The sequence below is a fragment of the Notamacropus eugenii genome, chromosome 7, assembly GCF_028372415.1.
Source record: "Notamacropus eugenii isolate mMacEug1 chromosome 7, mMacEug1.pri_v2, whole genome shotgun sequence".
Classification (NCBI taxonomy): domain Eukaryota; kingdom Metazoa; phylum Chordata; class Mammalia; order Diprotodontia; family Macropodidae; genus Notamacropus; species Notamacropus eugenii.
Genome location: NC_092878.1, coordinates 55,357,843 through 55,379,981, shown reverse-complemented (window position 1 = coordinate 55,379,981; position 22,139 = coordinate 55,357,843). Strand labels below are relative to the sequence as shown.

The 22,139-nt window shown below is 37.4% G+C and overlaps 1 protein-coding gene and 1 long non-coding RNA gene across 13 annotated transcripts in view; one reads left to right on the top strand and one right to left on the bottom strand.

The window, feature by feature from the left end:
* Nucleotides 1-22,139, top strand: part of LOC140514441 (TP53-binding protein 1-like) — a 130,822-nt gene that overhangs the window by 26,997 nt on the left and 81,686 nt on the right. For 11 of the 12 annotated variants that reach the window (XR_011970624.1, XR_011970625.1, XR_011970626.1 and 8 more), the window contains 4 exons: nucleotides 2,757-2,831; nucleotides 7,157-7,286; nucleotides 7,956-8,064; nucleotides 12,318-13,821. Coding sequence is in view for 8 of the 12 variants with exons in the window: in XM_072624804.1 (XP_072480905.1) it covers nucleotides 2,757-2,831; nucleotides 7,157-7,286; nucleotides 7,956-8,064; nucleotides 12,318-13,821 (1,818 nt within the window). In the remaining 4 variants the exon portion in view is untranslated. Of the gene's footprint in view, nucleotides 1-2,756; nucleotides 2,832-7,156; nucleotides 7,287-7,955; nucleotides 8,065-12,317; nucleotides 13,822-19,224; nucleotides 19,259-22,139 lie in introns of those variants that run through there. The other variant, XM_072624809.1, reaches the window with a different exon arrangement.
* LOC140514483 (uncharacterized) overlaps nucleotides 1-22,139 on the bottom strand; it is a 31,899-nt gene that overhangs the window by 8,310 nt on the left and 1,450 nt on the right. Inside the window, exons 3-4 of the long non-coding RNA XR_011970698.1 lie at nucleotides 14,109-14,183; nucleotides 6,055-6,180 (exon numbers count right to left, since the gene is read on the bottom strand). This is a non-coding gene — a long non-coding RNA (uncharacterized lncRNA). The remainder of the gene's footprint in view (nucleotides 1-6,054; nucleotides 6,181-14,108; nucleotides 14,184-22,139) is intronic.

Here is a 22,139-nt window from a genome sequence, read left to right as displayed (position 1 = left end):
AGCCTTGGGGTACACAGAAAGGAAAGTAGTGTCATCAAGTGGACTGGATCATTTTGTGTCTGCCTCCTTTCCATGGGATTCCCTTATACCTTTCGCTAGGTAGAACAAGAGGAACTCTCCATTGTTTTCAGGACCAGACTCTTAAGATTGCTTTTACGTATGAATTATATGTTTCTATGTAAATTTATTTTCTCCTGTCATCAGCTTCACTGCAATGGTCTGTGGTCCTATTGCGTAGTTTTTTAAATTATCTTTTGTGTCTGGGTTTTTTTTTTTTTCTTCAAAGTTGCTCCTGGGGCTGAGAAAAGGCGGAGTGACAGATACATCCTGCTTGGGTTACTGGGAGGAAAGAGGAAGAGTGCCAGGTCTTTTTAGTTTTTTGTGCCCCATCTGTGCTCTATGTCAAATACTTACATATTTACACGCAGTCATCGTGCCAGTTCAAACTTTCTTTCCTGTTAGTTTCTATCCCAGTACATCCTGAATGTTCATCATTCTAGCTTGAACAGTCACTTTCATAGATCTTCCCTTCAGTTTCCTCCTGAAGGTTTGAGGAAGAAGCTTAAATCCTCTACATTCTAAGTTTCATGCCAGGTCTGTTCACACATATTATGTTGGGGTGAAGGCCCTTCGAAGGGCAGGGTAGTTTGTATCAACTGTCATCAAGACCAAATTTCCCTTCATATAGTTCACCTAGCCTAACAGTGCCACCTCTCTAAGATGTTGTTTCAGCAGAGGCTGCCCTTTTATATTTTGTTCCAGTTGAGTATTTTTAGTTATCTTGTTAATTAGATCAGAAGCTTTGAAATATTGTTTTCAAGAGACTGACATTCTTCCTCCTATTCCTAGCTAACTGGTTAACTTCAAACATCCCAGAACCGAATCTCTGTAGTAACATTTAGGTTATCTAACGTTTAGGTTATCTAGTATGTGTCCCTGCTCTACTTATTAGCTACATAATATTCATATTTTAAATAAAACCCTGAATCAGCGAGTTAATCTTGGCAAAAAGTATGACACAAATCTTGCTCTTTCGGTGGTTAAGTGGATTGTATTGTTTCTCTCTAGATAGTATTGATAATAAGATATAAATGCTGCCTTGGTTATCTATTATTAGCATGTCAGTATTGGTACTGGAAAGACAGCAGTGCCTGGAACTGTGTGCCTGGCAGATAATGCTTGTCAAGAAGAAATGGTGAAACTGCTTAACCTAGGGATGGAGGTTTTAGAAGTATGAAAATGGCTTTAGTGTGTAGGTTTGATTATTGTGTTCAATTTGACCTAGAGTATAGGTTTGATTATTGTATTAAATTTGACACTGTGAATATAGGACTTTTAGAGCTGGAAGACATCTTGGAGAAATATAGAGATAATTTGGTTTGCCCCCCTTTTTAATATGCAAGGAAACTGAGACCCAAGGTCACAAAGATAGCAAAAGTAGCATACCCAGACTTGAATCTGGGTCTTCTCAATGTAAATAGCTTTATTTTACATTGCCACCTGCTTGTATGCAATTTATATTTGAGCTGTCTATACACTGTTAAAATAGTCTTTGTGCTTTAAACCATCAGTTTGTATATGTGTATATTGAAGAAGGACATTATACTGAACAGTTTCTTGAAGCTACCAGGTTTCCCCCCGAAGCCCAGATTGTGAAACTGTGCTCTTTAAAGCCACTGAAGTAAAGTATTAAGACTGAACTCAAATAGGGGTTATGAATAATAAACACCCCCTTCCCCTCATATTTCTTGCATGATGGTAGCAGAAAATTACTTAATGGTAGAAATGGTTGGGAGGAGAGCCTTGTGTTTGGTTACTATAGTCTTGTCTGTTTCGTTTTAGATAAGTTGTGTTTGGTAAAAATATTGTTCTACATCTTCCTTGGAGTTGACTTTTGTTTTTTTTTACCATGTTCTGCAATCTTTTAGCAATAAGATATTTCATGTCGTTAGGCTAGCTTATTGGTAAGAAATGCTGCAATACTCTGGAATGATTCCATTTTGTAGTCCTAAAGGCTTTATGGGTGCCTGTTACATCAGCTTGTCTCTACTCTGGTTTAAGCAGAATGAGGATTCTTTTTACTCGTGCTTGTTAGAGTGGAATTTGTCCCGCATCATCAGAATGGCTGTTTCTTTAGCATTGTACAATTGTTTAAGGGGTGAATTATTTGGAAATGAATTCAGAAAAATTTACAATTACTTTTCATCATCAATATGTACTAATTATTTTAAAGAAATTTTAAAATATGTTACTTAACTCACATCGGGTTGTGAGGTAAACATTTGAAAACTTTAAAATGCTACATAAATGTGAATTAGTGATATTCGACATAAGGCCCGTATAATACATTGTTTCACTTTCAAACTCCAAAATTACTTTTCAGAAAATTCACAACTTAGTCACCAATTTCATTTACTCATTAAAACCTTTTGCTTTTTAATTAGCATTTTCCCAGAGGTAAGAATACCTTCCAATTTTTTTTCTGCTGAGAAACATTTAGAAGTATAGTGTTGACTGTATTTGAATTGAAATATCCTCTCGAGAGATGCGAACTACTTAATTAAAATTATCTTTTGAAAGGTGCAAAATTTCTTTGTATTTCATTATTACTGGGCATCAATTCCACCTGTGACTATTTTTCTTATAATGACCTAATGAAAATGTATCTGCTGGTACAATTTTTTTTTAGCACATCATAAATATTAAATGTGTATTAACAGAGCAAGACATGATTGCTTCTGTGTCTTGCATTTCAGATTTTGTTAGTGGAGTACCGAATAAGCTTAAATGTAACAGAACACCCTCCACTACACCTCAGCAAGACAAAGCTGGTAAGTATCATACATGACTGTACTAGATGGAAGCTTTTGCAGTCTGTCTTTAACTTTGTTCTCTGACAAGATTTATTTGTGTTTAGTCAAAATTTGGCTTTTTAACAGTAAGGAAAAAATGTCAACATAATGCCAAATAAAGTAGAACTTTTGAGTGGGGATGCTGCATAGTGGAGTTTTTTAACCTTTTTTGTTTCATGGACCCTGTTGGCCATCTGATGAAATCTATCTATATCTATATATATAGATACATTGTACTCCTTGAAATATTTTTTAAGTATGTAAAATTAAATAAATGGTATTACAGAGGAAACCAGCAATATTGAAATAAAGATGTAATTTTTTTCCCATCTAAGTTCATGAACCCCTGAAACGTATCCAAGAATTTCTTGTGAGCATGGATTCCAGGTTGAGCCCCTCATATAGGGGGTTCCCTAGTGATATTGGTCATATTGTACTAGAAATTCTGAGATTAGAAAATTAAGCATTTTGTTCATAGGCTAATCTGCTGAAATGATTTTCTGTCTCTTTATAACTAAGTACTGCTAAACATGTAACAAAACTCAAGTGGGTTATTAACTTTTTTTTATTAATAGGTTATTCTATACCAGGGAGTTGAGTCAGTTTATATTTCAATTCTTGTGTAATTTTGTGTGAAATTGTTCATTATAATAGTTTGTCCATATTTTGTTATAAGTTCAAGTTCAAACTAATTTTTCAATGAATTTTTGGTTCAAATCTCTGAGTGCAAGCTCTCTTATGACTGCCTTACTCCACTAGTTGGTTGGTGTTTAGGTTACTGTTTGCTAGCACTAAGATTCTTGCAGTTATTTGTAACTTTCTTTACTTTCATCTGAACTACTGCATAGCCTGAATTTACTTTGTAATGTTTCTTTGACCTTTAGTCTTTATCTGCTTAAAAGGTGAATATTTTTTTTTTCCAGCGAGCTTTAAATAATAGGATTTTTAGATTCTCTGTTAAAGTATAAAACATTTTTGTTAAATAATTTTCCTGATCCCACTCCACTGTCAATCCAGTATTTATTTGTGTGTATATATTATTTTCCCACAGTAGAATGTGAGTTCTTGAGGACAAGGGACTAATCATTTCAGTTGTGTCTGACTTTTCTCTGACTCCATTTGGAGTTTTCTTGGCAGAGATACTGGAGTGGTTTGCCATTTCCTTCTCCAACTCCTTTTACGGATGAGGAACTGAGATCAACAAAGTTAAGTCACTGAATAAGGTGTGTGTGAAGTCTAGATTTGATCTCGTGAAGTTGAGTCTTCCTGATCTCAAGCTCAATGCAATATCCACTGTGCCATCTAGCTTCTATATGGTAGTCACTTCATATTTATTAAATTGAATTGAATTTTCCTAACAATTAGTGCTCTCCAAAAATAGAATGGATTGTCTTAGGAAGTAGTGAATTTCTTCCCTTCCCTTCCTCCGCAACTAGAGGGCTTTAATGTCTGGGTTACCACCTTTCAAGGATGTTATAGAGGACATTTCTTGTTCAGATACAGATAAGATGAGATGATTAGATGGCTCCTGAGGTCTTTTCCAACTGGGACTCTAGGAAAAGTAAAATTTTATTGAAAACTCACATTTTAGTATTCTGTGATGATGCTTTACTTTTTCTTTCTTTGAGTACTGGAGGCTAGGAGTGAAGTTGAAGGCATTAGGAGTAAATGCTTTGTGATTGGGTCCCTAGTGTTATGTTCAACTTTGCACTTCTCTCAAGCTCTGTAGTTTCCAACCCAGATGTCAGGAGATCTCAAACTCCTGCTCATGGAGAATGTGCCCTGATTAACCTTTATAAATTTTTTTCTGACTGGATTTATGAGTTGGGAACTTGTTTTTAAGACCTTTTTTCAAATGGACAACAAGAGCAAGAGTTTACAATATTCCTGGACCCCAAATTTTCCTGGAAACCATATGGTAGAGTAGAGAAACACACTGAATGTCAAGACTTCTGGATTGTAGTTCCAGCTCAGCTACTTACAGTAGTGCGCATGATCCTGGGTGAGTGATTCAGCTCCTCTGGATGTCAGTTTCTGCACTTATGAAATAAGGAGACTGAACCATGAGCTCTAGAGATGCCTTCTTGCTATAAAGATCTACAGTTTTACTCACACAGAGACATACTAATGATGGTGGGTGTTAAGCATCATAATATCTTCTAGAAGTCTCATTCTGCTTAAAATAGACACATCTGATGAATTATTGCCTTGCTGACATTTTCATCTTTCAGATGGTAGAGTGAACTGGCAGGGAAACTGGAGGTTAGGATTTAATTCTTGCCAATAGAAATATAGTATAATGAATAGAGAGCTAATCTTGGAAATTGGGTTTATGTCCCATCTCTGACATATACTGGCTATGTGACCATGGGCATATCATTTAATCTGTCACGGTTGGAAGTCAGTAATAGCAAACTCAAATAGGAATAGGGGGTTACTAATCTATTCTAAGGATTCCTGTGTTGCATGTTGACGTAATTTTAAAATGTAATGCTTTCTATTTTTATTATATTTTTATTTACTGTATTAAATATTTCCCAATTACATTTTTATCTAGTTCTGGCTACAGGGGGCCACACATTTGATATCTGTGCTCTAAGCCACTCTTTAAGTTGCAGAGAACGTGCTGGCTTGTATTAATAGGGATAATTACCTCACCAGAGAGTTCCCTATACAAATGAAATCACAGTTATAGCCCCTAACCCTCACAAGGAAAAACTGGTGAGTAGTATTGAAGTGACCAAAAAAACTGAGAAAACTAATTGTGACTACATCATCTTAGAACGTACAAGGGATAGAAGGTGGAGCTGTGATTTCAGTGACTGCACCTGTGATTTTAATGGTATTGGGGACTTTCAGGTGAGCAAACTCCCCCTACCAATGTATGGTTATAGAGAACTGCCCAGAGCACTGAGAAGTAGAAGACTTGCTCAGGGTCACATAGCCATTCTGTAGTAGTCCACCATTACACAACCACTGTATAGCAAGGGAAAGAACCCTGGCCATAGTAATTTATCCTGAAATTGAGTAAACTAATTTTAGTAAGTCAGTTGTTGATTTTAGGTCAACTGTTCTTTAAATTAACTATTGATTTTAAATTCAACAAAAAAAGAGGTTTTTTTTTTACCTATCTGGGTTTATATCCATTGCCATCAAAGGGGCCCCTGTAATTGCCTTATGACCAATTGTCAGTCTCCCTTACCATTTTTTTGCCTCTTTCCACTCTTCTTACACCTTATATCCCACCGTGTATTCTTCAGTTCAATGACACTATCTTCCCAAAGACAGAAATTTGAAAGTCTCTACCTTCAGGGCACTTAAAATTTACCTAGGAAGATAAGCAAGTAAACAAATAAATATGAGATAACTTGGTGAGGGAGAGAAAACACTACCAGGAGGAATAGAGATTTTTAAGGACAGAGATAAAGAAGGGAGTACATTGCAGTCAAAGGCATGGAGGCAGGAAGTGGGTTATCAAATTCAGAGGACAGCAGGTACGACAGTGTGGAATAGACTACATGAAAGAGAATATTAGGAACTATCTATAAAAGTAGTCTGTATCTAGACTGTGAAAAGCTTTAAAAACCAAGCTGAGAAATTTTATGTTTTTTTATCTAAAGGTACCACGGCTTCTTAAGGAGGTGACCTGATAAACATATTGTTACAGGAAGAATATTTTGGAGGCTATGTGGAGGATGAATTGGAGGGGGGAAACTTAAGCTAGGAGTTTAATTAGGCTGTTATTATAGTTCAAGCAAGAGTGAGGAAGGTCTGAACTAGGGTGGTATGTATGTGAGTAGAGAGGAGAAGGGCCCAGAGACTTGGAGAATATATGTGGTTAGGAGTGGGACAGGGGTGATGATTCAGCAAAGGAAACTGAAAATGATACTGAGACAGGTAAGAAGAGAACCTGGAGAGTGAATTGAAATCAAAGGAATAGAAAAACACTGGAAGATCCAAGTGGTTATTAGCATAATGTTTAATTAGCTGAGGGTAATTATCATGAATTGGGGAAACAGAAGGAATGTGATATTCTCCCCTGGGGATATCAAGTCAGAGTTTATATATAGGAACTGTTTTGTATGTTATTAACAGAAGTTAAAATCGAATTAAACATTTTCTTGATCCTCCTAAAGTATAACATTAATAAAAATAGTGTTTTATGTAAAAGGAAAATGAAGGAAGGTTATTAAGCTAAAATTTAAAAAAAAATTTTGGAATTCAAAAGTCTCTTAAAAAACAATATTATTGATGTTTTGTGCTTTAAAACAAATCAGTTAATATATGTTATGCTACTTTTGTAGTTCAGTTTGAAGCAAGTCCTGGTGCATCTTCCCAGAGTTCAGTCTCCCCCATAGCCATCAGTGGAAGTCGTTGGTTCAGTACAGGTGTTCAGAGGCGAAGTACAAGGATTGCAAGCGAAAAAGTGTGCAGGTGAGTTGCTTCAGTCACTGATAACTAATGAAACTTAGTTTAAATGATTTGGATAGTTTGCTTTGTTATTTATTGTTTCTGCAAACTGATACAATTTTAATAATAAAACATTTTTGAAAATTTCCCTGTCAGTATACTCTTATTAGTCAAGAACATTTTCCTTTTTTCCCTCTATCAAAGAAAGATTCTCAATCTAAAAACCACTTCTGCTTGATTAAAATCTTGTCTCTTTTGCCCTACAGTATATCATCTTAATGTTTTACTTGTGATTTGAAAATCTATTTGATCCAAGTTCAAAGGACTATAATAGTTCTTGTCAGAAGCATGACAATTAGGTACACAAATAAAGTTTTCATATTCCCACGACTTATAAAATCTTAGATCTAGAATAGACTTAGAAATCATCTGATATAAATCCTAATGTTATAAATGTTGAGGAAACTGTCATCAAGTTGTGATTTGCCAAAGGTCCCACATAGCTAGTTAGGACTCCTCCATCAAGAGTGTCTGATATTTTTATTCTTTTAGGAGATGAGCACTAAAACTTATTGTGGATTTTTATGTTAAGTTTTGCCTCGCAGAAAAAATATTGTTGGCAACATATACAGCTTAAATTGTCGTTATCAAAAATTGCATTTTTTTTCTTCCCTCTTATGAAAAAATTCCTAGGGTGGAGTCAGGGAAGGCAGATTGCTTCTCGCCTAAGAGAAGTCCTAAAGAAAAGGTCCGAAGATCCCTTCCTCTCAAGTTTAGTGTGAAGAAAAGTAGCAGAGATGTAGTAAGTATCTTTCATTCCTTCACTGTATTTTCATTCATCATTTCAGACTTGTAATTTTAATAATTTATCAAAAAATACCAAATCAGCCACAAGTTTTACTAAGTGCTGCTAAAAAGTCCATATTTTTGGTAATCCACAAGTAATATTTGCTCTGAGTAGTTTATTTCTAACTGTCATATTTTATATGTACCAAACTTTGACAACTATGAAGAACTTACACTTTGATTTGTATTTTTTGTTTTTCATTTTCCAATATACCTCGAACCTTCTTTCTTGGGAATTGTCCCGAATAACAGAAAAAGAAAGAAAATAATTCGGCAAAACAAACCTGCTCCTCAGTCCGGTCTGACGTTGTCCCATGTGTATCGTCCTCCGTATCTGAAAATGAGGGAGGGAGGTGCATCCTCATGTCTCTTCCTTGATCATTATCATTTCCCTGCATTCCGTTTTCCTTGCCTTGTTTTTTTGTTTTTATACATTTACATTTTTTGTCATTATGTGCACTGTATTCTTTGTTCTGACTGCTTCATTTTGCATCATTTCATAGAAGAGCACGTATTTCTCTGTCTCTTCAATTAGTCAATTCTTATGGTACAGCAATATTCCGTTATATTCATGTATCACTGTTTGCTTCTCTACTTCCCACGGATGGGGTATCTATCTACTTTGCTTCCAGTTCTTTGCTGTTACCGAAAGTGCTGTTATCAATACATGGCTATAAATGGGACCTTTTTTGTCTCTGACCTGCTTGGTGTATACGTCTGCCAGTGAGATCTTGTTTCCAAAATGATTGGACTAACTGAGCTTTAGGAGCAGTGTAGCGGTGTGCCTGTTTTTTTAATTTCAAATGTTCTTTTTTTATTATGAACTTAAATATGAATATTTCAACATACAAAGAACAAAATTTCTGTTGCAAGTCGTTTGAGGGCTTTTTTAAGAAAATGTTAAACTTAACAGAATTGCTTTGTTCCTTTCTGAACTTCTTCTGATTTTGATCTTTTGTGTATTTTTAAATGTTTCGTTGACCCTTTCTTTGATGTGTGAGTGTGTGTCTGTGTGTCTGTATTAGCACCATCCCTCTCCAAAAATCTTTCTTTCAAAAATAGAAGCCCTGGCCCTGCCTTGCGTAATGGAACTAAAGGAATCACCATTTGGCCATGTGTGAAAGCACGTGGCTCCTTCTGCACCTCTCTGCTATTCAGACACCATCATTTTTTTTAGCTATTCCTTGTTCCACTTACTTGCTACCAAAAAAAAGTGCTTAGAAATATTTTGTGTACTTTCCTGCTATCTTTGATATGCTTATCTTTCCACAACTTCTCCAATTTTGACTTCCCATTTTTTGTTATCTGCCGATTTTCTAGGCATGAAATGAAGCTTTAGACTTGGTTTAATTTATTTTTCCCTAATTATTAGTGAGTTGAAGCAATCCTTCATATAATCGTTCATAGTCATTTTAAGAACTATTTGTTTATATCTTTTTTGCCTTCACCCACTGGGGAATGACTTTTAATTGTATATGTCCATGCTGGTTCCCTCGAAATCTGGGAAATCAGGCATGCGTCAGACCTACGTGATAGCTTTTTCCCCTTGTCAACTGCTTCCCTTATTCTAGTTCCATTAAATTTGTATAAGAGTTCTTCAGTTTCATGTAATCAGAATTATCAGTTTTATTCTCTAATCTTGTTTGGTAAGAATTCTGCCTTTAGCTGTTGCTTTTAAAGGTACCTGATCGGATTTTCCTCTGTTCTTTTTTTTAATGCTATGACTTTAATCTTCAGATCATGCATCCATTTGAAGCTTGTGGTATATTATATAAAATGTTCGAACATAATTTTTCTCGAACTTCTTTCATGTTTTCTGAGAAGTCCTTGCCAAGATTTATTGTATTTGTATCGTCAGCTCCTACCATAGTTACTGACACATAGTAAAGCCACCTTAGCAAGTACTTTATTTATTTTTTTTTATTTTTTAATGTTTAACAATCACTGCCATACAATTGCGATTTTATCCCCCCCCACTACCCCCCTCCCTCCCCACGACTGCATACAATTCTGTATAGATTCTACATATACTTTCCTATTGAGTATATTTTCACTATAGTCATGCTATGTAGTCAGACTAAAATAACTGAAAGAAATCGTATAACAAATCAGAACATGATACACAAACACATACACATACACAAACATGATCTGCTACATTTTGCGAATGACTTCCATATTTCTTTCTCTGAGTGTGGAAGGCATTTTGCCTTGAGAACCACCTTTGGGATTTTTTTTTTTTTATAAGAAGTTTTTGCATTATTACAAAAATCCAAGTCTACCAGAAAAAACTCTCACACACTGTGGTCGTTGCTGTGCACAAAGTTCTCCTGGTTCTGCTCCTTTCACTCAGCATCAGGTCATATAAGTCCTTCCAGGCCTCTCTGAAGTCTTCTTGTTCATCATTTCTTATGGCACAATAGTACTCCATTACATTCATATACCATAATTTATTCAGCCATTCCCCAATTGATGGACATCCCCTTGACTTCCAGTTTTTGGCAACTACATAGAGTGCTGCTATAAATATTTTTGTACATGTGGGACCCTTTCCCATTTTTATGATCTCTTGGGGATATAGTCCTAGTAGCGATATTGCTGGGTCAAAGGGTATGCACATTTTTGTAGCCCTTTGGGCATAGTTCCAAATTGCTCTCCAGAATGGTTGGATGCGCTCGCAGCTCCACCAACAATGAATTAGTGTTCCAACTCTCCCACATCCTCTCCAGCATTTATCATTTTCTTGTTCTGTCATGTTTGCCAATCTTATAGGTGTGATGTGGTACCTCAGAGTTGTTTTGATTTGCATCTCTCTAATCAATAGTGATTTAGATCATTTTTTCATATGATTATAGATAGCTTTAATTTCTTCCTCTGAAAATTGCCTGTTCATATCCTTTGACCATTTATCAATTGGGGAATGACTTGTATGATTATACATTTGGGTCTATTCAACACATTTTCAAAAGGAATGTATTTTAAAAGTAGTTGTTAAAAGTGTCTGTCTAAAGGGGCATCTCGGTGGTGAAGTGGATAGAGCACCGGCCCTGGAATCAGGAGGACCTGAGTTCAAATGTGGCTTCAGGCACTTACTAGCTGTGTGACCCTGGGCAAGTCACTTGACCCAGATTGCCTCGCAAAAAAAAAGGGGAGAAAAAAAAAGTGTTTGTCCAGGCTCTCAGATATGTGACCGTTACAGTCAGGTCCCAATTAGTGCAAATAATGGAATTCCTGTTTGCATTTGTGCTATTCAAAGTTATATTTATGTAAACTCTGATTATTTATTCTAGCCCAGTGGAAATATGCAGTGCGTATTCAAATAATGCAAACACTTTAGGGGATTTATTATTCATAGTATTTAGGACTTAGCTGCGTATTTTCCAAAAGAGCAAAGAAAAAATTCAAGGCGCTGAAATATAGACTGATATTGTACGTATGGACTGTCTTGTAATCTTATTTGATTCCTAGTTAGATGTTATAATTTTAAAATAATAGCACATTCATACCTCGCCTGCTTGGCATACAACTTTTCACAATTCCAATTCAGAGTGGCACAGCAAAAGAAAAATCTTTTAGAATTGACATCTGTCCTAGATTTGACTTGTTATCAGCGTAGTGACATTCATCAGCTGCCATAATACTGGGAAGCAAGATGGTTGCACTGCTCTTTTGTGAAAGAATGAGAACTTCACTGAACGGTTTACTCTGTGTTTAAGGAGTCATGTACTTTCTGGGTTTCACAATCACCACTCTTCCTAAGACAGAGTCCTTTAGTAAAATTCACACAAGTGCGTGCTGATTCTTCACCATCATTATTTTTAAAGTGCCCATTTAGCTGTGTGACGCTGTATTGGAACTCTAAACATATGTAGTCAAATATTTAAATGTTTTTCCTTTCTTCCAAGGGAGAAGTCTGTTATCTTTAAAAATATCTTATATACATTCTGTTTTACTCATGTCTGGGATTTGGCAAGAGGAACTAGAGGAGGAAGTAGCTTTTTGTTTTGAGAAAAAGATTGATATACAAATCTGGGATTTTTTCCTAAACACACCTTTTTTAACCCTGTGATCATGGGCAAAGTGCTTATAAACTCAGTTATTTGGTTTCTAGTTTGAATAAAAAGAGATGTAGGTTTCTGATGTGAGTTATAGGTGAACAAAGTAATTTGAATGTGAAGAAAAAATGTTTATTACCTTTTCTCTCCTTAGGACATTTTTATTCCATCTCCAAGTTTGGAGCAGGGACCAAGTGACGAAAAGAACACTGAAGATAGATACAATTCCTCTTTCACAGTGGAGTGCTCTAAGACTTCACAGACTGAGGAAGGAAATCCCACTGAGGATCTTGGGCAGCCACTAATGGGAGAATCCTGTGAGCTGATGCTTTCTGGAAGTGATTGCAGCCAGTCTACAAAGATGGAGAGTTTGACCTCTCAGCAGATCGATGAAGATGCTAAGAACACGCAGACTGAAGATACGCAACCTGTATCTCAAACTCTGGAATCTAAAGTTTGTCCCACAGAAGATTCTAGTGTACTAGTGAACCAAACAAAAGACAGTCAAGAAGAGCTGAGTGAAAACTGTAAAAAGACAGAAGATGCTGTAAAAACTACAAATGAAATGATCATTTCAGCCACTGAATGCAAAACCAGAGAAGAGATGGAACATGTTTGTGTTGATTTTACATGTGATTCAGGAAGCCAAGTACTTCTTTCTGAGAGTCTTTCGTCTGAGGCTGTTTCTGAGGCTCTTCCGTCTGAGGCTCTTCCGTCTGAGGTTCTTCCCTCTGAGGCTGTTTCGTCTGAGGCTGTTCCGTCTGAGGCTGTTCCGTCTGAGGCTGTTCCGTCTGAGGCTGTTCCGTCTGAGGTTCTTCCGTCTGAGGCTGTTCCATCTGAGGCTGTTTCATCTGAGGCTGTTGCGTCTGAGGCCCACTTAAATGCATTAGATCAGGAGGTCTCTGTGGAGGCTAAACAATATCACGCAGAGAAGAGGTCTTCAATTTCTGAGGTTGAAGAAATTCCTGAAACCCCTTGTGAAAGTCAAGAGGAGGGGCAGAAAGAAGAGAAAGAAAACAGGGAGAGTAGCCCACTCCATCCCTCTCTGATTCAGACTCAGTCACCAGGATTATGCCTCCAAGAAAAAATCCCAGATCAAGAGTACCAAGGAGCTATGGAAGTTAATACTAGTGTCAGTGGTAGTGATTCTCCAAAAAAACTGAAAATGCATGATGAAGAACTGGAACAGAAGGACCCAGAGGCTGGGGGAGAGGCCACCTCAGAAAGCTGTGGTGTCATTGTAGAAGAGAAAGCCACAAAAGATGAGTCCTCAGCTGATATTGCCTCTCAGCCTGTTGTGGGAGAAGAGGCCCACGAAGATACTCATTCTTGTGTGGACGTTGATCCAGGAATAGAACTGGGTGCTAAGAACAGTCTAGATGCTAAGGGAGAGAAGAGCCAAGAATCTGACGAGAATCTGGAATCACTTACTGAGAAGGAGAACCCTCAGCACTCTCCAGTGTCTTTAGAAAGAGTAGATGATATACTGAGAACTGAACAGGAGAAGCAGCAGCCACAATCTCCAGGGCAAGCAGACACCTTATTAATAAAACATTCGCAAATGGATACTATAGAGGAATCAGGCAGTGAAGGAAAGACTCAGCAGCTTGGGAAAGCCGCTGACCATTGTCTTCAGAGCCCCTGTGAAAGCTCCAATGGTGAGTACGATTCATAGATACGAATGGGGACTGTTTGACTCGTTCAGCTGATGGATTGAGAAGCTTAACCAGAATTGATTTTTGAGAGGTGGGAATAGAAGGCTGAAGGTTATTATTGGAGCTAAATTCTAAAGTGGAACAGATATTAATAAACGGAATAACAATTAGCCAGTTATCAAAAATAATCATTTTTTCTAATCAGAGGTTGTCTTTACTGACTATAATTCTGGCTGCCTTATAGTCATAAAGGTTCTTGAATTTCACAAATACGTATAAATTGTACTTACCTTGCTTTTTTTAGGGGGAGAAATTGTGGAAGTGGGGTAGGGAGCACAGCTAAACTGTATTTTCAGTTGAGTCATCTAGAAATAATAAATATTCACTTAATTATTCTTCATAGAACTACAAATAGGCTCTTAATTAAATAATTTGCTAATAGTTGTTTTCTCTTCAAGAGTATTAGACTAAGTTTCTAAGTATGATTTAACAGATATATAAATCTTAGAAATTAAGACTTGAAAGATTTAATGTCCATACTTCTTCTGGGATCTATTTCAAGATTATAAATTGTTTTGAGCTGTGTCGCATACTACTGAGAGACTGCAAATAAGAACATATCATCATAGTGCTGAGGTATTCTTAATTTTTCAAAGGTTATATTAGTGGGATTATAAGCTCTGACAGGTCATTTCATGTGAAAAAGGCTTCCAGTATGGGCCTGGTGATGCCAGGTTGGCTATTAAGTGTTTATCGGGTTTTTTTTTTAATACGTAATACAGTTATTTTTCAGTTTTCAACATTAACTTCCATAAGAATTTGAATTCCAAATTTCCTCACATCTCTCCCTACCCCTCACTCCAGGACAGCATGTACCCCATGCACCCCTTCCCCTAAGTCTGTCCTCCCTTCTATCATCCTCCTCCTTTTCCCACCCCCTCTCCCTTCTGTTTTCCTATAGGGCAAAATAGTTTTCTATACCCCATTGCCTGTACATCTTATTTCCTAGTTGCATGAAAAAAATTGTTAACATTAATTTTTAAAGCTTTGAGTTCCATATTCTCTTCCTCCCTCCCCACTCACCCTCACTGAGAAAGCAAGCAGTTCAATATAGCTCATCCATGTGTAGCCATGCAGAACACTTCCATGACAGTTGTGTTGGGAAAGACCAACCACATTTCTCTCTGTCCTGCCCTCCATTTATTCCATTTTCTCTCTTTACCTGTTCCCACAGTAGTACTTGCTTCTGATTATCCCTTTCCCCAATTTGATGTCCCTTCTATTATCCTCCCTCTCCTATCCCCTTTGCTCCTGCCTTCCTGTAGGGTAAAATAAATTTCCCTACCCAACTGAGTGTGTGTTATTCTCTCCTTAAGCCAGATCCCATGAGAGTAAGGCTCCCTTAGTCCTTTTCATTTCCTCCTTCCTCTCCTTCATCATAAAAGCTCTTTCTTGCCTCTTTTATGTGAGATGATTTGCTACATTCTACCTCTCCCTTTCTCTTTCTCCCAGTACATTCCTCTCAACAGTAAATTTTATTTTTTAGGTATTTTCCATATTCAGCTCACCCTGTACCCTCTGTCTCTCTGTCTCTCTCTCTTCCTCTGTATCTATCTATCTTATCTGCCTATCTGTCTGTTTATCCATCCACACCCATATACATACCTACACATATGATATACATACACATATGCACCTACATACATACACATACACACATATAAATTCTCTCTAACTACTCTAATACTGAAAAAGGTCTCATGAATTAACAAATGTTTTTCCATGTAGGAATGTAAGCAGTTCAACTTCAATGAGTTCCTTAAGGCTTCTCTTTTCTGTTTACATTTTCATATTTCTCTTGATTCTTGTATTTGAAAGTCAAATTTTCTGTTCAGCTCAGGTCTTTTCAACAAGAATACAATGCTTGGAATTCCTTTATTTCATTGAAATTCCATTTTTTTCCCTGAAGTATTGCACTCAGTTTTGCTGGGTAGGTGATTCTTGGTTTTAGTCCTCTATAATATCATATTCCAAGCTCTCTGATAACTTAGTATAGAAGCTGCTAAATCCTGTGTTCTCCTGATTGTATTTCCACAATACTTGAATTGTTTTTTTCTGTTTTTTTTCCTGGCTGCTTGTAATATTTTTTCCTTGACCTGGGAACTCTGGAACTTGGCTACAATATTGCTAGGAGTTTTCCTTTTGGGGTCTCTTTCAGGAGGTGATCAGTGAATTCTTTCCATTTCTGTTTTACCCTCTGGTTTTAGAATATCAGGGCAGTTTTCTTTGATAATTTCTTGAAGGATGATGTCAAGGCTCTTTTTTTGATCATGGTTTTCAGGCAGACCAATAATTTTAAAATTATCTCTCTTGGATCTATTTTCCAGGTCAGTTGTTTTTCCAATCACATATTTCACATTGTTTTCTATTTTTTTCATCCTTTTGGTTTTGTTTTATAATTTCTTGATTTGTTATAAAGTCATTAGCTTCCATCTCCTCCATTCTAATTTTTTTTAATTTTATTTTTCATTTTTAACACAGTTTACAACAGATAAAACAATTCAAACTTTTGGTCAGGTGATACTTCTTTTTAAAACATTTACAATATGGACCACAAAAGAATTTTTTTTTTAAACATTAACCAACTGAGACACAAATAATATTTATGTTGCTAACTTCACAAGCTCTTGACCTGATCGTCTCCACAGTATTACTAAGAATTAAAGGACTCTAACTTGTTGTTGTTGGTCTAAAGTCCTATGAATAATAGCTTAATTTTAGACTTAACCTCAGATGTTCCCCTACCAATAATCTGTAATTTAATAGATCTGATATTAAGCTTACAAACCTTTTGACTATAGGAAATTGCCAACAAGAGTAGGGACACTGCAGGGAACCAGTATCTCTCCAACTTCATGTCAATTCCAGGCAGGAGTAGATTGTGAACTTGCATTCAGCCAGGCTTAAAGTCTGCCAGGTGTCAGTGGGGAAATTGAGTCAGGAGAATCCTACTTCAGCCCATGCTGAGCAGCTGCTCTCCCACCCTTCCCATGAGATCACCTTTTGCAGCTCATGCCAGCATCTCACAGGCTTACTGGCATCATGTATTGGAGGCTCAGACTGCCTTTCTTGCTATCCATACCTGGAGTTAGACTCAGAAGAACAGTCACTTAACAGTCCCATAGCGTCTAAAAATGGCAAGTTACAATGACCAGGTTTCAAATATTGTAATTTCACTTTGGCTAAGGAACATCTTTTAGGCAAATCTGAAGTGGCTTACATGCCCTTCTATACATGTTCTAGTTCTTGATTAAATAGCCATCGTAAAATCAAATTTACCATTAAAACCTTGACTTTACAATCAAAGCCGAATTTTACCTGAGGTTACCGTCCTCTAGGAAATTTGGACTGAAATTCTTTCCCCCAAACTAAAGATGTCATTAATTTTCTGTGGTATGATATAAATTTTCATATCAAATTTAGTGAGCATGTTATTCCCTCCTTCAGCCACATGTGAAGAGAGTAGCTTCATTTTTCCCCTCTCCCCTCTCCTTTTTCTCCTCCATTGAACAAGATTTTTCTTATCTCTTTTATGAGTTATAGCCTGCCCCGTTCCATTTCTCCCTTTCTCTTTCCGGTATTTTCCTCCTTTACCCCTTAATTTTTATTTTATTTTATTTTTGTGTGAATATCATCTCTTCTGATTGAACACACCCTGTACTCTCTATCTTTATATGTGTGCGTGTGTGTGTGTGTGTGTGTGTGTGCGCGCGCGTATGTACAATCTCTCCATGTACCCAAATTACTGAAAGATTCAAGAGTTATAAATACATTCTTTCCATGTAGCAAACAGTTCAGCTTTAGAGTCTTTTTATGATTTTTCTTTCCTGTTTATCTTTTCATGCTTCTCTTGATTCTTGTCTTGGGAAGTCAGATTTTCTATACAGGTCTGGTCTTTTCCTCAGTATGAAGTGAATGATTGAAAGTCCTCTATATCATTGAATGACCATTTATTCCCTTGAAGTATTATACTCAGATTTGCTGGGTAGGTGATTCTTGGTTTTAGTCCCAGTTCCTTTGACCTCTGAAATATCCCATTCCAAGCCCTTTGATCCCTTAATGTTGAAGCTGCCAGATCCTGTGTTATCCTGATTGTATTTCCACAATACTCAAATTGCTTCTTTCTAGCTGCTTGCAGTATTTTCTCCTTGATCTGGGAACTCTGAAATTTGGCCACAATATTCCTAGGAGTTTCTCTGTTCGGGTCTCTTTCAGGAGGTGATTGGTGGATTCTTTCAATATTTATTTTTCCCTCTGGTTCTAGAATATCAGGGCAGTTTTCCTCAATAATTTCATGGAAGATAATGTCTAGGCTCTTTTTTTGATCAAGGCTTTCAGGTAGTGCCATAATTTTTAAATTGTTTCTCCTGGATCTATTTTCCAGGTCAGTTGTTTTTCCAATGAGATGTTTCACATTATCTTCTATTTTTTCAAATTTTTGGTTTTGTTTACTAACTGCTTGGTTTAATTCATAGTCATTAATTTCTCTGAATTCAGTTCTCTCTTTCAACAAATTATTCTGTTCAGTGAGCTTTTGAAACTTCTCCTTCATTAAGGTATTCTTCTCCTCATTGGCTTTTTGGACCTCTTTTGCCATTTGGGTTAGTCTATTTTTAAAGGTGTTATCTTTTTGGGTCTCCTTTAGTAAGCTGTTGATTTGTTTTTCATGATTTTCTTGCATCACTCTCATTTCCCTTCCCAATTTTTCTTCTACTTCTCCTACTTGATTTTCAGAATCCTTTTTGAGCTCTTCAATGACTTGAGTCCATTGCATATTTTTTTTTATAAGTTTTGGATGTAGAAGCCTTGACTTTTATGTCTTCCTCTGATAGTATGCTTAGATCTTGCTCATCTGAAAGGATGGGAGAAAATACCTTTTCACCAAGAAAGTAACCTTCTGTAGTCTAATTTTTTCCCCCTTTTTGGGCATTTTCCCAGCCAATTACTTGACTTTTGAGCTCTTTGTTAAGTGGAGGATATACTATCCCAGGTTTCAGAGGTTTTGTGCAGCAACTGTTTTCTGACATATCTCTAGGCACCCATAAGTTTTCAGTTCCTCCAAAGTGGTATAATCAAGGAGAGGTGTTCACTCCTCTCCTGACCTGTGCTCTGGTCTGTGAGCAATCACAAGCACTCTTTTCTGCCCTGGAACTGTGAGTAGGATTCCCTCTGCACAGCCACCACCAGCTCTGCCACCTCAGCGCTCTTTCTCACCCCAGTGCTCCTCCTCACCCTAGGACCACCACTCATGATTGAGACTCAGATCTGCACTCAATTCCCCTACTGTCTGTAGGCTGAGAACTCCAGAAGCGCCACTTCTGCAGCAGTGGTTGCCGCTGCCCTGGGAACTGGGGTTAGACCATGTTCTCCTCTCACCCAGGTGAGAGAACTTTTTCACCGACCTTTAAAGCTGTCTTTGGCATTTTTGGGTTGAGAAATCTGGAAATCACAGCAGTTGTCAGTGCCCTGAGGCCTGCTCCAGTCCGTCTGTGCTGGCAGTTGGGTTGCATTCCATTTTGAGCCCAGTGCAATAGATCTTTCCTGTTGGCCTTCCAGGTTGTCTTGGGCTGGAAATAAGTTTTACTCTTTCATTTTGTGGCTTGTGCTGCTCTAGAATTTGTTTAGAGTCAATTTTTGCAGGTATTTCAAGGGATTTGGGGGAAGAGCTTGAGCATGTCCCTGCCTCTGTTCTGCCATCTTGGCTCTGCCCAAGTGTTTATCTTTTCCTTTTTCACTAAAAGATCATATGTTAAGCCATTGAAGGGGTTGCAGTCTGTGAGGATGGATAGAGTATCCTTCCCAATAAAATCATGGATCCTTGAGGTATGAATATCATTGCAGTGCTATGTGAGAGAGTGTAATTAGAAAAATATTTGTAAGAGACAGAAAATTGGCACTATAATGTTTCTGTGAAGCCAACTCTAGAGTTTCTAAAGGCATATTCGACATTTGGGCAATATTTCCATTATATTAATTACATAAATAGGCTCTTTTTTAAGAGTATAATTTAAAGAATTTTGACTAGTTATGGTAAGGGATACTGAGTAACTGCTTGGAATAAATTGTGTAACCCAGTATTTTATTTCTCACTCATCTTTCTTTGGCTTTTTTCTTTTCTTCACCTCTTTCTGGAGAGTTTGACGCAGCACTTTTGTCTTTAGTACTTTCTTCTTGTTAAGTGTTTTTTAACACTGCCCTCTTAGGGTTTTCCTCCATCTGTTAGATCCCTCCTTGTGCTCTTTTACCGGATCCTCATTTGTGGCACGCCGCTGTAGGTGCGCGTCGCCGTGGGTGTCCCGCAGGGCCCTGTCTTATAGCTCTGTTTCTTCCCTTGGTCTTCTCATCAGCTCCCATGGCTGTAATGATCATGTCTACGTTGGTGATTCTGATTTTGCCCTTACTTTTCTGCCGACTTCTATTCTTGCATTTTCAGTTGTCTTTTAAACACTTCAGACTAGCTATCCAGTAGACATATTAAACTCAACATATCCAAAACAGAACTCACTTTCTTGCCCTCTGAATCTCCCCTTCCCCTTGCCTTCCCTACTACTGTTGAGGGCACCACAGTCTTCCCAGTACTTCCAACTTGAAACCTGGGTGTAATCCTGGACTCCTTACTATCTCTCACCCCCCATATCCAATCTAGTTCCGATACTGCTGCTGCCCTGGTACAGGCCTTCATTGTCATTATCATTTTGCACTTGATCTACGATAAAAGTCTGCTGGTTTGTCTGCAGGTCTTTCCCTGTTCTAGTCTTTTCTCATCTCCTTTGCAGTATCTTCATCCAGGTCACGCCCATTAATTGTGGGTGATGCCCAAGGCTCTTCCCTTCTTTCTTTTTGCTATTTTGCTTGGTGATTTTTCCCAACTCCAATGGGTTCAGCTATCGTCTCTATACTTAAGATTCCCACATCTCTTTATTCAGCCCTAACCTTTCTGTTGACCTTTCTTGGACATCTCAAACTGGGTGTTCTGTCGACATCTTAAACTTAGTATGTCCATGACTGAAGGCATTCTCTTTTCCCCAAAGCCTCCACTATTCCCAACTTACATACTACTATCAAGAGCACCATTTATTTTGACTCCTGACCTGGTTGTTATTCTTTCCCCTTACTTCCTCTTTTCCTTCTAACCCCATCATATTTCATCAGTTGCCAAGTCTTGTTGATTCTGCCTTTGTCCCTTCTCTGACCCTTGAACCCCCTTGGTATAGGCCCTTGTGTATTCCTCTCCCTGGCCTCCTTGCTGTTCCTCCCATATGACGCTTCATAATTCCACTTGGCATTTTTACTGACTTGTCTCCCAGGCTTGGAATTTTATTCTTCTTCATCTCGATCTCTTGATCTTACCTTCCCCAGAAAACCTTTCCACATCCCTCTTAATGCTACTGCCTTTCTTCTCTTGATAGTCTCTAATATAGTTTGTGTATATCCTGTTTGTATACAGTTGTTTGCATGGTTTCCCCTGTTGTAAAGTGTGAGCTCTTGGAGAGAGGGGATTTTTTTCCTTCTTTGTCTCCCCAGTGCTTAGCACTGTCATGGATATGTACTAGGTGCTTCATACATATTTGAGGACTGTGATGGATGTATATTAAAAGATGTGTGGTTTTATTACATAAGTACAGTAGTTTGAATTTCGGTGATTAGGCTAAGAAAATGTTAGGCCTTCTATGTTCACTTTTTTTATCATAGTTTCTAAGGTACTTTAAGATGCTTAATAAAAGTTCTTTTAAGGAGTTAAAGCATTTTTCTTGAGCTTATTTTTAATATTGATCTGCTGTAGCAAATCTTTTCTTCATAGAAAAACTTGTGCATACCTTTTTCAGAATTATCATCAATTCTGAATTAATGAAGTCTTGAATCAACTATGCTCAGTTTTGAGATTGAATATTGAGAAAAAGTTTTAAAGGGTTCACATTAGAACAATAAATCCAAATAAAGCGCTGAAAAATTGTATTTGGTGAGAAATTAAGGAAATTGGGACTGTTTAATTTGGAGAACAGAAGGCTAAGAAGCCGAAGTTTTTTAGGGGAAATTGCCACTAGGGATCAGGTGAAACAGCTGGGCTATTTATCCTGAAGAAGAGAGAACTTGGGTGGGGTAGGACAGCAACATAGCTGTTCTCAACTATTTAAAGCATTATCTTGTTATACAGAAGAGGGATTAGATTTGGTTCATAGCCTCAAAGAGCAAGACTGGGGTGGAATGGAATTTCCACTGCACAGAAATTACATGGAAGTGGTTTAAAGCTCTTTCCTAAA